Below are 15,893 nucleotides of genomic sequence, written 5' to 3' on the forward strand. Positions count from 1 at the left end.
AGGGCATACCACCCAAGAGGTATTCTCAAGAGTTTGCTAACTCGGCTGTTGCATGTGTTACTATTGTTGACAACTCTAGACAAGTTAAAGCTGTGTCTAAGTCAGAGACAAAGACACAACTGGGAGTTGCTAAGCGTAACACTACATTCCCTAGCCAAGGTAATGCAGATGCACTCATTCTTTGGAAAACAGACAACCAGAGAGTTACATTGGGGAAACCAGTGGCGGGTAGTTCCAAGGGTGGAACTGAAACAACAGGGGATTGTTATATGTATAACAACTGTTTGTTTTCTTCTCTGGACCAAGCTTTGTTCGCAGCTAACGATGATTCATATGGGGGAGGATGTTACAATATGAGTACAACGCAGCTGCAAACTGGCAGCTTGGTGAAAACATCACATGATGTGGCTAGCTGTGGGAAAGAATCTTCCCGGAAGTTCACAGGCTTCACACAGCTTTGTTCAGTGTGTAATATGAGACCTTCCTGTTGCGTATGTAAAGGAAGTTTGTGTCACTTGCTCAATGGAGACTGAGCTGATCGGTAATGTTTTCTGTAGTGCTGTAAAGTCAGAAATAAAGAGATGTAAATAGACTTTCTGACTATCTCCTTTCTCTTGCTGGAATGCAGGGAGGGAGGGGCTGTGCATTTTCCACGCTGGAAAATGTCGCCTATCAAGATCTCCCTGGACTTGCGGGGATGCCAGCCAGGGCAGATCACCAGTAAACAAGCTCCGGGGACCTAAGCGGGGGGCCAGCCTCTCCCGAGGGGGCTAGTTTTCCAACAAAGACTTATTTGTAAAAAAGCCAGGCAATGGATTCAAATGAGGGGGGAAAAGGAGATTCTGACTAAACATGAGGAATAACTTTCTGACGTAAGAGCTGTACAACAGTGGAATGGACTCCCTCAGAAGTTTTTTCCACAGCTGCAACGGGTGAGCTCCGATCGCAGTGAGCAAGTTGGGGCGTACACCAGTACTGAGAGGGGCAACGTTTGGCTAAACGACCCCTGAAAAGGCTTGGAAGGAAGCTCAAGCCAAAGGAACTTCAGCAGTGTCCTATTCGAGTCCCGGCACCCCTCGCTGAAAGAAAAATGGCAGAGGTGGGGGGCAATCCAGGCACAGAGAAGAAGATCAAACAGACCAGTGAAAAGCCTGACATCACTGAAGTAGCGACAAGATGGTAAAATCTCTATTTCTATATTAAAATAAACGTAAAGTGGTAGTAGCAGCAACAAAACCTAAAAGGAAATAAGAGAAGAAGAAAAAGGGGAAACTCGGGGGGGGGGACCCCTCACGGAGTGAGTAAACCCAAAACTAAATAAAGAGTAAAAATAGTGGAGGGGAAACAATGCTACCACAAAAGTAAAGTGAAGACAGAAGAACAGAAAAAATAGAGAGAGAGTGTAAAGAAATCACTAAGGTTGCAATTAAAATATCTGAAAAGCACACTATCTGAAATGGACTTACTAGAAAGCGCAGAGCAGTGCAGGCTGCGTGTTATTGGAGCTGGGTAGAGTAGAGCAGCCGCTTTGAAACTGAAGGTCCTTGAAGGAAAGATAAAGACAAAGGAATAAGGAACTCTGTGGGGGAAAGGAGGGGAATTTAACAAATAAGATGGTGACAAGGATCTGAAGACGCTGAGTAATCACTGAGAAGGAGGAAGTGACGAAGACAAAATAGTGAATGTGAGGTTTAAAGGACGACAGAAGCTGGCGAGCTGAATAAATAAGAACACAGTTACACCCAATGGACAAAGGAGGAAAAACAGCAGTAAAGGAAAATTGAAGCAAAAGAAGGACATCTGGTGCTTGAAAAAGAGAATGCAAAATGTCTCATGCAATTAAAAAACAGACGACTGGAACTGGAGGTCAACAGCAACAATTAAGAAGAAACTCAGGCTTTGAAGAAATTGATTTGAGAGAGCTTATCATAAGTTTGAAGGCGGACATTGGAGGAATGAGAAGAAAGCAAGGAAAACTCTTTGCAGTAAGTGGCTATTTATGTTGGGGCACTGTCTCCTTCATTAAATAGTACTGACTAAGCCAAGAACAGCAAATATTGACTACGGGTTGCATTGCTGGATACCATCATCATCAATCTTTATTACGGTCCAGAGACCCAACAAATCAGTACAAAGTAATACACAATACATATGGCCTACCTCCAGGTTAAACAAGCATTTTGTGTTGGGAAAAAGCACCAAGGCAAAAGCCAGCTCCAGATGGCTGGAATGCAAAACAGTGCAGATGTACTGTTGGGGAAAAGGTGGAGCCTATTCTCTGTACTGAGCACCGGATGTTAGCTCAGTGTGTCATCTGACCTGTGCTGGAAGTACAGGGGAGGAGTTGTGACTCTTCTAATGGAGACTGAAGGGTGCAGTCACATTTCTATGTACTGTTGAGTGACAGGAATAAAACATGTAGAAAGGACTCCTGTCTGTCTCATTTCTCCTCCCTGGGAGAATGCAGGGAGGGAGAGAAGCAGAGAGAAGCAGAGGGTGTGTTTTCCTCACATCTAATGAGGGAAATCGCCGGTTTATGACCTAGCCTGCCGGGAGAAGCAGCGGAGAGGTCATCCAGTATCTCGCTCAATTGCCTCGGGGGAGGCCAGGTACCTCTGCCTGTGAGCTGAAGATACTATCATTTTGTTCAGAATATAGGGATCTAAAAACTTTGCCACTGCTAATGTTCTAGCGTTTGTTCGGTCTTCCAATAGGAACCTGACATAGTGAGCCTCTGATTTTCCCGGGAAAGGTACCAGCAATGGTAATAACAGTTCAGCCCTGGCTTGCTCATATTTTGCACAGTGCAACAAAATATGTTTTATGGAATCGATGTCTTGAGCACACGAGCAAACTCTGTCCTGGTAGGGAACTCCTCTCAACCTGCCATCCAACACTGCAGAAGGAAAGACGTTTAGTCTGGCTTTGGTGAAAAGCCTTCGATAATTTGGTACTGTCAGATTTTTAATGTAAGATGTTAACTTAAAGACATGCCCATATTGTACTCCTACTGCCAGCAGACTACAGACTGTTGGGAAACACCCCCAGGAAGGCTGCCAACTTCCCAAAGCACCGGGGCTTCTCTCCGGTGTTCAATCTCTGGCTGGATTCCTCCCTCAGTCCAGAGAGACCGGTTATGAGCGACCCCTCCCTCCTGAGAGGAGCACACTAATCTTCTTCTGGCGTCTCATCACAGAAGACAGAGACAGTCCATAGCCTTCTCAACTACTTTATTAAGAATGTACAACACAGCTCTTACAAGCATGACTACTCTCCTGAGCAGAAAGAGCAAGAGTCTACGACTCGACTCAGACTTCAACTCAGAAGTGAAAGTAACTCTAAGTAACTCTCCAGTTACAAGCTTCCTGTCCCACGCTCAGAGACATCACATGATGTCAACAATGTAGCTGCTGCTCGCAGCTGGTGGGAAACTAAAATCCCAACACAGACTGAGTGTGGTCGAGATAACAAGTCACTGTGTGCATTATCCCATAATCTTTGCTTTAACGTCTTTAGGGCGCCTTCATGACCCAGGTAATACAGTTGGGGGGGGGGAGAGACAGACCAACAGAGGTGGCTTTTTTAGCCATGGTTTTCTTCCATTTGCTGACAAATTCCTCATTGGTCAGGTGTTGGTACAAACCCTTCCCTAGTTCAAACACTGAAATCCTGAACCAATGTTTTATTTTTATTTTTAAATGATATTTATTCAAAGTTTCATCAATACATAAAAAATCCCCAACCCTAACCCAAAAGAGAAAAAAGAAAAAATAGAGTAAGAAAAAAAGAAAAAAGAAAATACAAATCTCAGATTTCGACTTTTCATTTGCTTGATTCTTGAACCTCCTCACACCTCCCTTTTTGTATTCTAGTTTAATTCGTTATTTCAGCAAATTCTTCCCATATTTCTCAATTTTAATTTAAATAATTAATCTTCACAATCTATCTTATTTGTTAATCAACATAACCTTTCCCTCTTTTAATATAATCTGTTATTCAATTTGCCTTAATCTTTAACCTTATCTTGTCTTAAAAATCTTAAAATTTCGAAATCACATCACATTCATACATTTCTCCTTAAAATCATTTCTACTAAAGCCAATTTAGTTCCTTTCCAGCATATTCCCTCAAATTTCATTGATATTACACTAATTCCAAAATTAACATAAAAATTCTATGATTTTCATCCAACGTCCCATCTTCCTGGTTTCGGTCATATCAGTCCTTTCTGTCCGTTACATAGTCCATCAATCTGGTGTTCTGATGTCCGAGGCCCTTAAATCTCTTCTAGGCCCCTTCTGCAAATTTTTTTGTTCTTGTTTGTGCTTACGCAGTTCTTTGTCTATTGTTGGTTTCTGGGGGAGTGGGTCTCCGGAGGGTTCCATCCAGTGATAATTTCCATTTCCCTTCATTAAATTGTCCCCTTCCCCCCAGTCCCACTCCCAATCTTCATCTTTATAGTCCAAAAAGTATGTATCCAGAAGATAGTTATTCACCTGTTTCAAAGTCACACTGGAGTTAAAAGCTTCCTTGACTTCAAATACTTCCCAGCACTCTCCAAAATCAATCTTCCAACGCAGTAGCTTTTGTTCCTGCGGAACTTTGGGTCTTTCCGTTTGTGTTGTGTGAGAGATAGCTACTGCCTCTTCCTTCTCCATCTGCCCTTGGACTTGCCTTGTCAAGCCAGGTTCCTGAGTTGATCGCTCTGTAGCTTCTTTATCCTTATTCCCTGTTAAATCATATTCGCTGGCCACAGCACTCATAAAATCCAGTTTTTCATTCATCAGACTCATTTTCTCGTGCAGCTGCTCCAGCAAAACATTAGCCCTGCCAAGGGCAGACACCAGACCTTCCTGCCAATACATTTCTGTTCAAGAACAAGGTCAAACGGCTGTTCCCACGATCCAAATCTCACATATGCAAGCTGCGACCGCAAACTGACAGGCTCCCTCTAGGGGACACAATTTCTATTTGTATCCATTTTTTATTATTATTATTATTATTATTTATTTTATTTATTTATTTTTTTTAAGTATCCAACAAAGGAAATTAGTTTCAATTTCAGGTCCTTTCAATTTCAAATACTTTGTTTCTTTAAAGAGCAAAAATGCAGAAGGTAGCATTGAAGTTAATTTGTTTCTTTTTTTCTTGTTAACTATCTGTCAAAAGTACTCCACTTTCAATCAATGGACGTCTCAAGCAGTTTCTGTTCCGACACCCCGTCCCCAGGTTTGGGACGGTGGAAACTTACATTCCTTTTCTCACTTCCTGCAGGATTAAACTGTCAAATCCCCCCCCCCCTTCTCCTGCTTCCAAGGGGGTTTTGTTGGTTATGGGTGCAGGAAATTTCCAACTTTAAAAGAACTTTTCAGGCTATTAGGTTGCAAGATCTTTGCTTCAAGCTGTATACAAGGACGGGAGGTGGACTTCCTGTTTACACCTTCCCGCTTCGTGCCTAATTTCATGAATTTGAAAGTTTCTTAGTCCGATTCTCCGTTTTTACTCACGGGTACTTGATTTAGAGTCCAAATGTCATCAGGAAAAAGTCAGCGCTCTCCGGCGATGGCTGCGCGGCTTCCCTCCATGGAAATAGCAATCAGTTCGCAGCACCGCGCTGCTCAACCCGCTTCACTCCGGAGCCCCGAAAATGGGTTTCCTCGTGAATAGGGGAGGCGCTTTTGGTGCTCTGACGAACCCCACGTTCCCAGGCTTCCTCCGCCTGGGATTTCTAACGGGCCCCCGCCTTCGCCGCGGCGGGAAGATCCAGTTTCCATGGAGCCCGTTCCTCCGGTCGGAGGAACTCCGCCATTCACTGATGGCGCTGACCCGGAAGTCCCTGAACCAATGTTTTAGGGCAGCCCACCACGCTTTAGTTGAAATTGGGCATTCACCAGCTTCTAACAGAAGTGTGGAGTTGGGGACACAGTTGGGTACCTGCAGCAGAGATCGTAGAAATTTTGCCTGAAAGCCATCTAGTTTTGGCAGGTCCCCATTATGCCAGACATTTGCAGCGTACAGGAGTTGGGAAACGGGTTTTGCGTTGAAAACCCTTAAGGCTGCTGGAACATATCTGCCTCCCTTTGTGAAAAAGAAACTGAGTATGGCTAGCTTTGTGATCTCCGCCTTTTGAAGGGAGGTTTGCCAGTGGTGCTTCTGAGACCCTGTATGATGGAATGTGAGACCTAGAAAACTGAAGTATTTGATCTGTTCAAGGTTATGGCCATTCAGCACCCATTTAGACTGGGAGAAGCTTCTTTCGAAAATGAAATTTTAGATTTTTTATAATTAATGGATAAACCATTTCCAGAACAGTAATCAGAAAATTTCCTCAGCAGATAATTCAAAGCCGGTCTGGAACATGAGATGATGGCTGCGTCATCCGCATATAACAACAAGGGGGTCCTTCTCATTCCTAGTTTTGGAAGGTGTACATCTGGGTCCATTGAGCTATCTTCTAGGTCATTTAAGAATAGACAAAACAATGTGGGGGCCAAAATGCATCTCTGTCTCACCCCCCTAGTCATCTCGATACTGTTTGATAACTGTCCCTGCCGACCGCATTGGACCTGCAGTTTGGTTCCATTCTACAGGGCTTTTATAAGAATGAAGAGTCGTTTGTCCTGCAAAATCAGATTTAATTTGGTCCATAGCTGAGATCTGGGGATGGAGTCAAACGCTGATTTCAGATCCATGGAGGCCACGAAGAGTTTACCCTGTAGAGGCCTGGTATACTTCTCGGCTAGGAAGGAGAGCATTAGACAGTGGTCTGATGTTGAATGGTTCTCACGAAAGGCTGCCTGGGTTTCAGATACTATATTATGTTCGTTTAGAAAAGTTGTTCGTTTCCTACTGAGGAATCGGGCATACAGCTTCCCAATTCTTGAAAGCAGGCTAATTGGCCTATAATTGGAGGGTACATTTGGGTGGCCTCTCTTAATGATTGGGACTACTATAGCATGTTTCCAGCTATATGGTACTTTGCCCGAGTTATTTACTACCGTAAAAAGTGCTGCCAGAAGCGGAGCCCACCAGTGCTGGTTTGATGTAATCAATTCTGCTGGGATAAAGTCTTTCCCCGGAGCCTTTCCGCTCTTCAGATTCCCAATTAATGTATGCACTTCCTCCACAGTAACCGGCCTCCAATGAGGGAGCAGTGACAATTCTGCCCAGTCATCATCCTGGAAGCTGGAAGGGAGGTTTGGATTTTCCATAAATATATTTCTGAAGTGGTTCTCCCAAACCTGAGCTGGAATGGATACAGCTCATCAGGCTATGCAGATTTGAATTCATTTGAAGTTCCATTACCATCTTTTTTTCCCTGTCTTAGACTGCAGCTCCCTCTATGGATTATTATTTTTTTCTGTTATAACCAGGTTGGGCACTGCTTTTCTTTTCAGTGAAGACAGAGGCCAAGTATTTGTTGAGCAGTTCTGCTTTCACACTAACACCGAATATAATTTCTCCGTGTTCTCCACACTGAGGACCTATTACTTGCTTATTCTTCCTCTTCCTTTGGGCATAGACAAAGAAACCTATTTTATTATTTGTAACCCCTCCTGAAAGCCTCAGCTCATTCTGAGTTTTTGAGCTACCTGACCTTCTCCTTGCAACTGTTGGCTACTTGTGGATACTACACCTGCATGAGAGTTAATAATAAAATACTGTTAACCTGATCTTTCAAATGGCACAGGGGTCTACACCCCCCAAATGATCATGGAGTGAATGCTAGAGAGCACACTTAAAATAAAAACCACATTTTTTAAGATTGTGAGAAAAGAAAGAAAAATGCCAAGTGATTTTGCAGACAACTCAATCAGTGTTTTATTTGTTCCATTTGGGAACATGTCGCAGTTATCACTCTGATACCTAAAAGCATCTTATCAATCATGCTACATATTGGATACTCCATGTTTTCTGTGCTGCAACACAAGTTGAGCAATCATGCCGCAGTAATATTTTTGACTTTTCCCAGGAAGCTGACTGTACCAATTTCCTCGTTAACAATCATCAACAGAAACGGGCGATTGAACACAAATACAAAAGGAAGGAATCTAGGAAAAATTTCAATGGCAGCAGTAGCTGCAGGTTCAGTGCCTTTCTCGTAGACATTTAAATAAGCTCTGTGAATAGCCTGCAAAGAAATAAAAAGAAATACAACAAAAATTAGTGCAAGATTGTGTCTGACTCAGGGTTTTATCATGAGAAAATCTAGGCCTTCAAAACAAACAAATCCACTGAATGTCTTAAGAAACAACATCATGTGGTCGTTTCTTACTCTGATTACCTATTGATCTGGTTCCTCTAACCAGTTCTAAGCATCATATTTGTGTATCAGTCAGCCTCAAGGAACTGAAGGAATTTTCTTAAAATCTTGATGTCAATCTTCTCCATAATTTTTTTTTCCTAGATCTTGTCTCTCTCCCTTACTGCTGATGAGAAGCAAGATCCCCATACCAGGCTCATTATGCTAAAAATACGAACACTTCTTTCATATATACCACATATAATATGACCCTATTACTCCTATAATATTATAAACAGTAGGTTTCCAAAAGTAGCCAGCACATAAACAGATAAATACAAAAGTTTATATAACTGGATAAAACACATATTTAGTAATATACTTTAAAATTATGCTACAGTAATACACACAGCATATAGTTCATCAGCACTATAGTATATTGTATTTTAAAATGGGGTTTCAGAGTTTTTAGGGGTTTTAGAATGTTTTATGTAGATTTTCAATTTCATTGTTCTGTGTGGCACAATGACAATAAAGATATCGTATATATCGTAAAAAAAATTTACACTGTCTGAGCAGGTCAGACTAAAGCAAGTATGTGATAAACGATACTGTCTGCACAAAGCTTGCAAATATATCAGATTTCTCCTCCTTCTCCAATGCTAACTGCAGTCTTTGCAAAGCAACTGGTACCGAATCATCTGCTCTTGAAAATTCTGTGTCAGAGGTGGGGAAACTGTGGCCCTCCTGATTTTTTGGATCCCATCAGCCCCAAATAGCATGGCCAAGGGAAGAGGGAGAGCTGGGGCTTAAGAGTCTCTCCATCAGTTCTATTGGGAGACCACCTCCATTGGGGCTCCCCCCTCAACTGTCATCAAGCACCACTCATGCCATTAGGCTATAGCAGAGGGAGAGATGGGTTCTTGGTGCCTCTTAATCATTCTAGCTGGAATAGCAAATATTTTTGGCTCCTCCTCTCCATGAGAGATGGGATTGTTGTTCAAGTACCCCAAATTATGTTCAGTTCAACATAATTCAGACAAGAGGGTACCTCTGTGGAAAATGGAGGATGCAAGAAAATATACATCAACCTGCTGAATTTTGAGAAGCCTACCTTGGAAATATTCACCTCACGCTTCCCAGGAATTTCAGAGAGGTCTGCTTGATCTATTCTCCTGTTGAAAGAGGAACCAGAGGCTAGTGAGGTATTGCTTTGAAAAAAAAAATGTGCCAGGAGAATTTTGGGTGTCATATGGCAGGACAGAATTCTAATCAAAGATGTGCTCTCCGAAGCCCACATTCCTAACGTGTTTGCACGCCTGTCTCAGCGATGTCTGCTCAATTGATCCTGTTCTGGAATTACAAGGGACTTGGTCATTACACAGCCTATCACTACCCCTCAAACTCACAACAATATATTTACACCTACAAATATGTACTACACTCTTTCCACTATAGCATGCCCACTTACTGTGATTTTGTTGAATTCCTCCATTTTAACAAAACGTCTTTGCTAAGAGCATTTTCCAACTGCTTCATTTTTCCTTGGTGAGGAAGAATAAATAATGCTGAAACATTGCTCTTGTAAGGGAGCTTCACAACCTTGCAGGACAGGATCTTATCATGGTAAGTCTCAAACCAGCTGACTTTGTTCATCATAGGGACTTTCACCGTTGTTTCCTCATCCACATAGAAGTCTCCTTTTCTTGTATTCAGAGAATTGAAAGGTTTTTCCCAATTGGCTTATGGAAAGAACAATAACAGTATACATGTCATTTAGTTCTTCAAAATATTAATTGTCATACTCAGAGCTTTTAATAAAAGCTCCTGTTTTTGTGGCATCTTACTGTGCTGAGATACCTGCCTTTACTGCTCTGTTCTTAATTTAGTTCCCAATTACTTAATATCATTAAAGCCAAGCCCTGACAAAAGCTGACTCAAGATAGTTGTTCAGCTCCCAGTGACACTAGGGCCAAGGCAGTGGAAATGTTCAGAGGGTGAAAGAAAATGTTCTTCTCAAGAGTATGTATATGATTGGTTGCATTATTATCAGGTTAATGAAATGTTTAAAAAGGATTGTAAAGAGTGCGGTTATGTGGAAAAGGATTCAAAATTTCAAACAGAAATACTATGTAACGACTATAAAATTTTATCAGAAATGTATAAATTGTTGCTGGAATGGTATACAAAAGATGAAGAAGTTAAATCGGTGATGATACATTGGGCCAGGGATTTTGGATATAATATACAATTGGATCCCCTTCATGGATCACTGCCTTGCCGTGGTGAAGGGGCTTGAATAACTCAGAGAAGCTATGAGCTATGCTGTGCAGGGCCACCCAAGATGGACAGGTCATAGTGGAGAGTTTTGACCAAACGTGATCCACCTGGAGCAGGAACCGGCAAGCCACTCCAGTATCCCTGCCAAGAAAACTCCATGGACAAAGGCAACAAGCATATTAAAGTTATGACGCTGGAAGATGAGCCCCTCAGGTCGGAAGGCGTCCAACATGCTACTGAGGAAGAGCGGAGGACAAGTACAAGTAGATTCAGAGCTGATGAAGCGGCTGGACCAAAGCCAAAAGGATGCTCAGTTGCAGATATGCCTGGAAGCAGAAGGAAAGTCCAATGCTGTAAAGAAAAATATTGCATAGGAACCTGGAATGTAAGAACCATGAACCTGGGTAAGTTGGATGTGGTAAAAAATGAGATGGCAAGAATAAATATTGACATCCTGGGCATCAGTGAACTAAAATGGACGGGAATGGGCGAATTCAGTTCGGATGACCATCATATCTACTACTGTGGGCAAGAATCCCGTAAAAGAAATGGAGTGGCCCTCATAGTCAACAAAAGAGTGGCAAAAGCTGTACTGGGATGCAATCTCAAAAATGATAGAATGATCTCAATACGAATCCAAGGCAGACCTTTTAACATCACAGTAATCAAAGTTTATGCACCAACCACTGGTGCTGAAGAAACTGAAATTGACCAGTTCTATGAAGACTTGCAACACCTTATAGAAATGACACCAAAGAAGGATATTCTTCTCATTATAGGGGATTGGAATGCTAAAGTAGGGAGTCAAGAGATAAAAGGAACAACTGGCAAGTTTGGCCTTGGAGTTCAAAACGAAGCAGGGCATAGGCTAATAGAGTTCTGCCAAGAGAACAAGCTGGTCATCACAAACACTCTTTTCCAACAACACAAGAGACTTCTCTACACATGGACATCACCAGTTGGGCAGCATCGAAATCAGATTGATTATATTCTCTGCAGCCAAAGATGGAGAAGCTCTATACAGTCAGCAAAAACAAGACCTGGAGCTGACTGTGGTTCAGATCATCAGCTTCTTATAGCAAAATTCAAGCTTAAACTGAAGAAAGTAGGAAAAACCATGGGGCCTGTAAGATACAGTCTAAGTCAAATCCCTTATGAATACACAGTGGAAGTGAGGAACAGGTTTAAGGATTTAGATTTGGTGGACAGAGTGCCTGAAGAACTGTGGATGGAGGCTCATTACATTATACAGGAGGCAGCAACTAAAACCATCCCAACGAAAAGGAAATGCAAGAAAGCAAAGTGGCTGTCCAACGAGGCCTTACAAATAGCGGGGGAGAGAAGGCAAGCAAAATGCGAGGGAGATAGTGAAAGATACAGGAAATTGAATGCAGATTTCCAAAAAATAGCAAGGAGAGACAAGAAGGCCTTCTTAAACGAGCAATGCAAAGAAATAGAGGAAAACAATAGAATGGGAAAAACCAGAGATCTGTTCAAGAAAATTGGAGATATGAAAGGAACATTTCGTACAAAGATTACCATAATAAAAGACAAAAGTGGAAAGGACCTAACAGAAGCAGAAGACATCAAGAAGAGGTGGCAAGAATACACAGAGGAATTATACCAGAAAGATATGGATGGCTCGTACACCCCAGGTGGTGTGGTTGATGAGCCAGACATCCTGGAGAGTGAAGTCAAATGGGCCTTAGAAAGCACTGCAAATAACAAGGCCAGTGGAAGTGATGGTATTCCAGCTGAACTATTTAAAATTTTAAACGATGATGCTGTTAAGGAGCTACACTCAGTATGCCAGCAAGTTTGAAAAACTCAGCAGTGGCCAGAGGATTGGAGAAGATCAGTCTACATCCCAATTCCAAAGAAGGGCAGTGCCAAAGAATGCTCCAACTACCGCACAATTGCACTCATTTCACACGCTAGCAAGGTTATGCTTAAAATTCTACAAGGCAGGCTTAAGCAGTATGTGGACCGAGAACTCCCAGAAATGCAAGCTGGATTTCGAAGGGGCAGAGGAACCAGAGACCAAATTGCAAACATGCGCTGGATTATGGAGAAAGCTAGAGAGTTCCAGAAAGACATCTACTTCTGCTTCGTTGACTATGCAAAAGCCTTTGACTGTGTCGACCACAGCAAACTATGACAAGTTCTTAAAGAAATGGGAGTGCCTGATCACCTCATCTGTCTCCTGAGAAATCTCTATGTGGGACAAGAAGCTACAGTAAGAACTGGATATGGAACAACTGATTGGTTCAAAATTGGGAAAGGAGTACAGCAAGGCTGTATATTGTCTCCCTGCTTATTTAACTTATATGCAGAATTCATCATGCGAAAGGCTGGGCTGGATGAATCCCAAGCTGGAATTGAGATTGCCGGAAGAAATATCAACAACCTCAGATATGCAGATGACACAACCTTGATATGCAGAAAGTGGGGAGGAATTAAAGAACCTTTTAATGAGGGTGAAAGAGGAGAGCGCAAAATATGGTCTGAAGCTCAACATTAAAAAAAACGAAGATCATGGCCACTGGTCCCATCACCTCCTGGCAAATAGAAGGGGAAGAAATGGAAGCAGTGAGAGATTTTACCTTCCTGGGCTCCATGATCACTGCAGATGGTGACAGCAGTCACGAAATTAAAAGACGCCTGCTCCTTGGGAGAAAGGCGATGGCAAACCTAGACAGTATTGTAAAAAGCAGAGACATCACCTTGCCAACAAAGGTCCGTATAGTTAAAGCCATGGTTTTCCCAGTAGTGATGTATGGAAGTGAGAGCTGGACCATAAAGAAGGCTGATCGCCGAAGAATTGATGCTTTTGAATTATGGTGCTGGAGGAGACTCTTGAGAGTCCCATGGACTGCAAGAAGATCAAACCGATCCATTCTTAAGGAAATCAGCCCTGAGTGCTCACTCGAAGGACAGATCGTCAAGCTGAGGCTCCAGTACTTTGGCCACCTCATGAGAAGAGAAGACTCCCTGGAAAAGACCCTGATGTTGGGAAAGATGGAGGGCACAAGGAGAAGGGGACGGCAGAGGACGAGATGGTTGGACTGTGTTCTCGAAACTACAAACATGAGTCTGACCAAACTGCGGGAGGCAGTGGAAGACAGAAGTGCCTGGCGTGCTCTGGTCCATGGGGTCACGAAGAGTCGGACACGACTAAACGACTAAACAACATACAATTGGATGATTGGATAAAACTATGGAATGAAAGATTAAGATTTACGGCATATACTGCGTTAAAGGAAAATGTTATGAAAACGGTATATAGATGGTATAGTACACCAGTAAAACTTGCAAAAATGTATAAAACATGTAATAAGTGTTGGAGGTGTAAAGAAAAAGAAGGGACATTTTATCATATGTGGTGGGAATGTAAGAAAGTGAAAGGCTTCTGGGAAATGATTTATAATGAATTGAAAAAGATGTTAAAACATACATTTCTTAAGAAACCGGAGTGTGTAAACAAATAAATAAAACGGAAGATTGGCAGAGAAACTGAGGGAAGTAAAAAAAAAAAAGAAGATTATGTGATAAATTCTGATAATGGTCGTATAAATTTGTATTTGAAAATGAATAAAAATATTATAAAAAAAGAGAAAATGTTCTTCTCACCAGTCTCCGAAGGAAGGTCGTAGTAGAATTGGTCTATCTTCACAGAAGGCAAATCTCTGTCACCTTCAGCAAGAGGAGAATGGTCATCGTCCTCCTTATGGTCAAGAGTATGGTGACAATGGGCAAAAGCACAGAGCCCAGCCAGAAGCAAAGACAGGTAGATGTGAGGCATTGTGTTCCTCTGGGAGTTCTCTGGGGGGGGGGTCACATTTAAAAATTATCATTGCAACTATACAATGAAGGATGTAGGCATTTCGTTTATGTGTACTTTATATTAACATGGCAGACAATCTTTATTTGTTGCTTTTGTCCTTTCCGGTCTCTTAAGCTTTTCTTGTACTGTTGTGCGGAGGTCTCTGGCTTGCATTTCAGCTATTGTCTGGCATTCTGGCAGAAAAATTTTAAAAACCCACTTTTTCCCCTTTGGGCAGAATATTAGGGACAAAGTGATCTTTGTTAAAACCCCTGTTTTTGTTTTTGTTTTTAAAAAAGAAACAAACGTGCCAGCACTCATCCTGAAGACTCATCATGAAGTTGCTATAGGAAGTTCCAAACATTTAACAATTAATAAATAAATAAATGGTGTCAGTACTGTGTGCCCCCAGAAAAAGCACAGGTTAAAACCTTTGTCAATGACCCAAAATGGAATAAGGTAAAATAAAGCAAAATTTGCCTGATGCTATTTCTTTTTTCTTTTTTCTTTCTATCTTTCATTTTAATTTTGCAGTGTTACATTCAGTTACACCTTTTATCATTCTTTACAATACATACTATCAACATATATATAATTGTCTATTCATTTTTCTGATTTATACCATTGTGACTTCACTCCATCCATGCTCAGCTTTCAAAATTATTCATTACTATAATATTGTGTTAAGGAAAATTATTTACATATTCCCCATTAGTCACTTTTCTTCTTTTAACCTTAACTTTAGGAACTTCAGTCAATGCATATCAATAAATTTGTTTTGAAACAATGTTTTGTCATGTATTCTTCCACACATTCCCATTCTTTCTTTAATTTTTGATTTGATTGGAATCTAGTAGCTGCTGTCATTTTAGCCAGTTCTATAAATTCACAAAGCTTGTTTTGCCACTCCGTTACTGAGGGAGCAGTGCCCCTTTCCAGTTTTTGGCTAATGGTAGTCTGGCAGCAGCTGTGGCACATAAAAACACATTTTTCTTATCACCGGGGATGTCTTTTGAGACTAAGCCTAGTAGAAACACTTCTGGCTTTTTCTCAAATGATGTTCTAAACATCTTTTTTAGTTCTTTGTGAATGCTGCTCCATAATTTTTTTATTTCCCCACATCCCCACCATACATGATACATCGTTCCCTCCACCTCTTGACATCTCCAACACAAATTTGATTTTAGTTTGTATATTTTGGCTAGTCTGACGGAAGTCATGTACCACCTACATGACTTCATTATGTGCCTGATGCTATTTGTAACCACCCTTTGCAACTCCCCATTTCTAAAGTGCTTCTATTCTGCAGCCTCCTTTTCAACCCATTTTTCACTATCACCTCCTTTTTCATACCCGCTCCTCTTCTCTCCTTTCCTGACATTTCCATTGGCACACAGACCACCCCCATGGTACCCTCCAAGCCACCCTCTGCTGTAACAGCATCGGGAAAGGCACGCTTGATACTTACAGAATGTTCAGAGGTGTCTCTGGGAAGAAGCAGGGAAAACTCTTTGCAGTAAGTGGCTATTTATGTTGGGGCACTGTCTC

The 15,893-nt window shown here is 41.7% G+C and overlaps 1 protein-coding gene across 5 annotated transcripts in view; it reads right to left on the minus strand.

The window, feature by feature from the left end:
* LOC308469620 (serine protease inhibitor 2.1-like) overlaps positions 1-15,893 on the minus strand; it is a 300,956-nt gene extending 285,063 nt beyond the window's left edge. Inside the window, exons 1-6 of one of the 5 annotated variants that reach the window (XM_080992346.1) lie at positions 15,814-15,893; positions 14,153-14,344; positions 10,630-10,848; positions 9,714-9,984; positions 9,357-9,414; positions 7,794-8,131 (exon numbers count right to left, since the gene is read on the minus strand). In XM_080992346.1, the coding sequence (XP_080848472.1) occupies positions 7,940-8,131; positions 9,357-9,414; positions 9,714-9,984; positions 10,630-10,848; positions 14,153-14,324 (912 nt within the window). In that variant the 5' untranslated portion in view covers positions 14,325-14,344; positions 15,814-15,893 and the 3' untranslated portion in view covers positions 7,794-7,939. Of the gene's footprint in view, positions 1-7,793; positions 8,132-9,356; positions 9,418-9,713; positions 9,985-10,629; positions 10,849-14,152; positions 14,345-15,813 lie in introns of those variants that run through there. The other 4 variants (XM_080992345.1, XM_080992347.1, XR_013982123.1 and 1 more) reach the window with 4 other exon arrangements.

The sequence above is a fragment of the Podarcis pityusensis genome (assembly GCF_964106645.2).
Source record: "Podarcis pityusensis genome assembly, chromosome: 1".
Lineage (NCBI taxonomy): Eukaryota > Metazoa > Chordata > Lepidosauria > Squamata > Lacertidae > Podarcis > Podarcis pityusensis.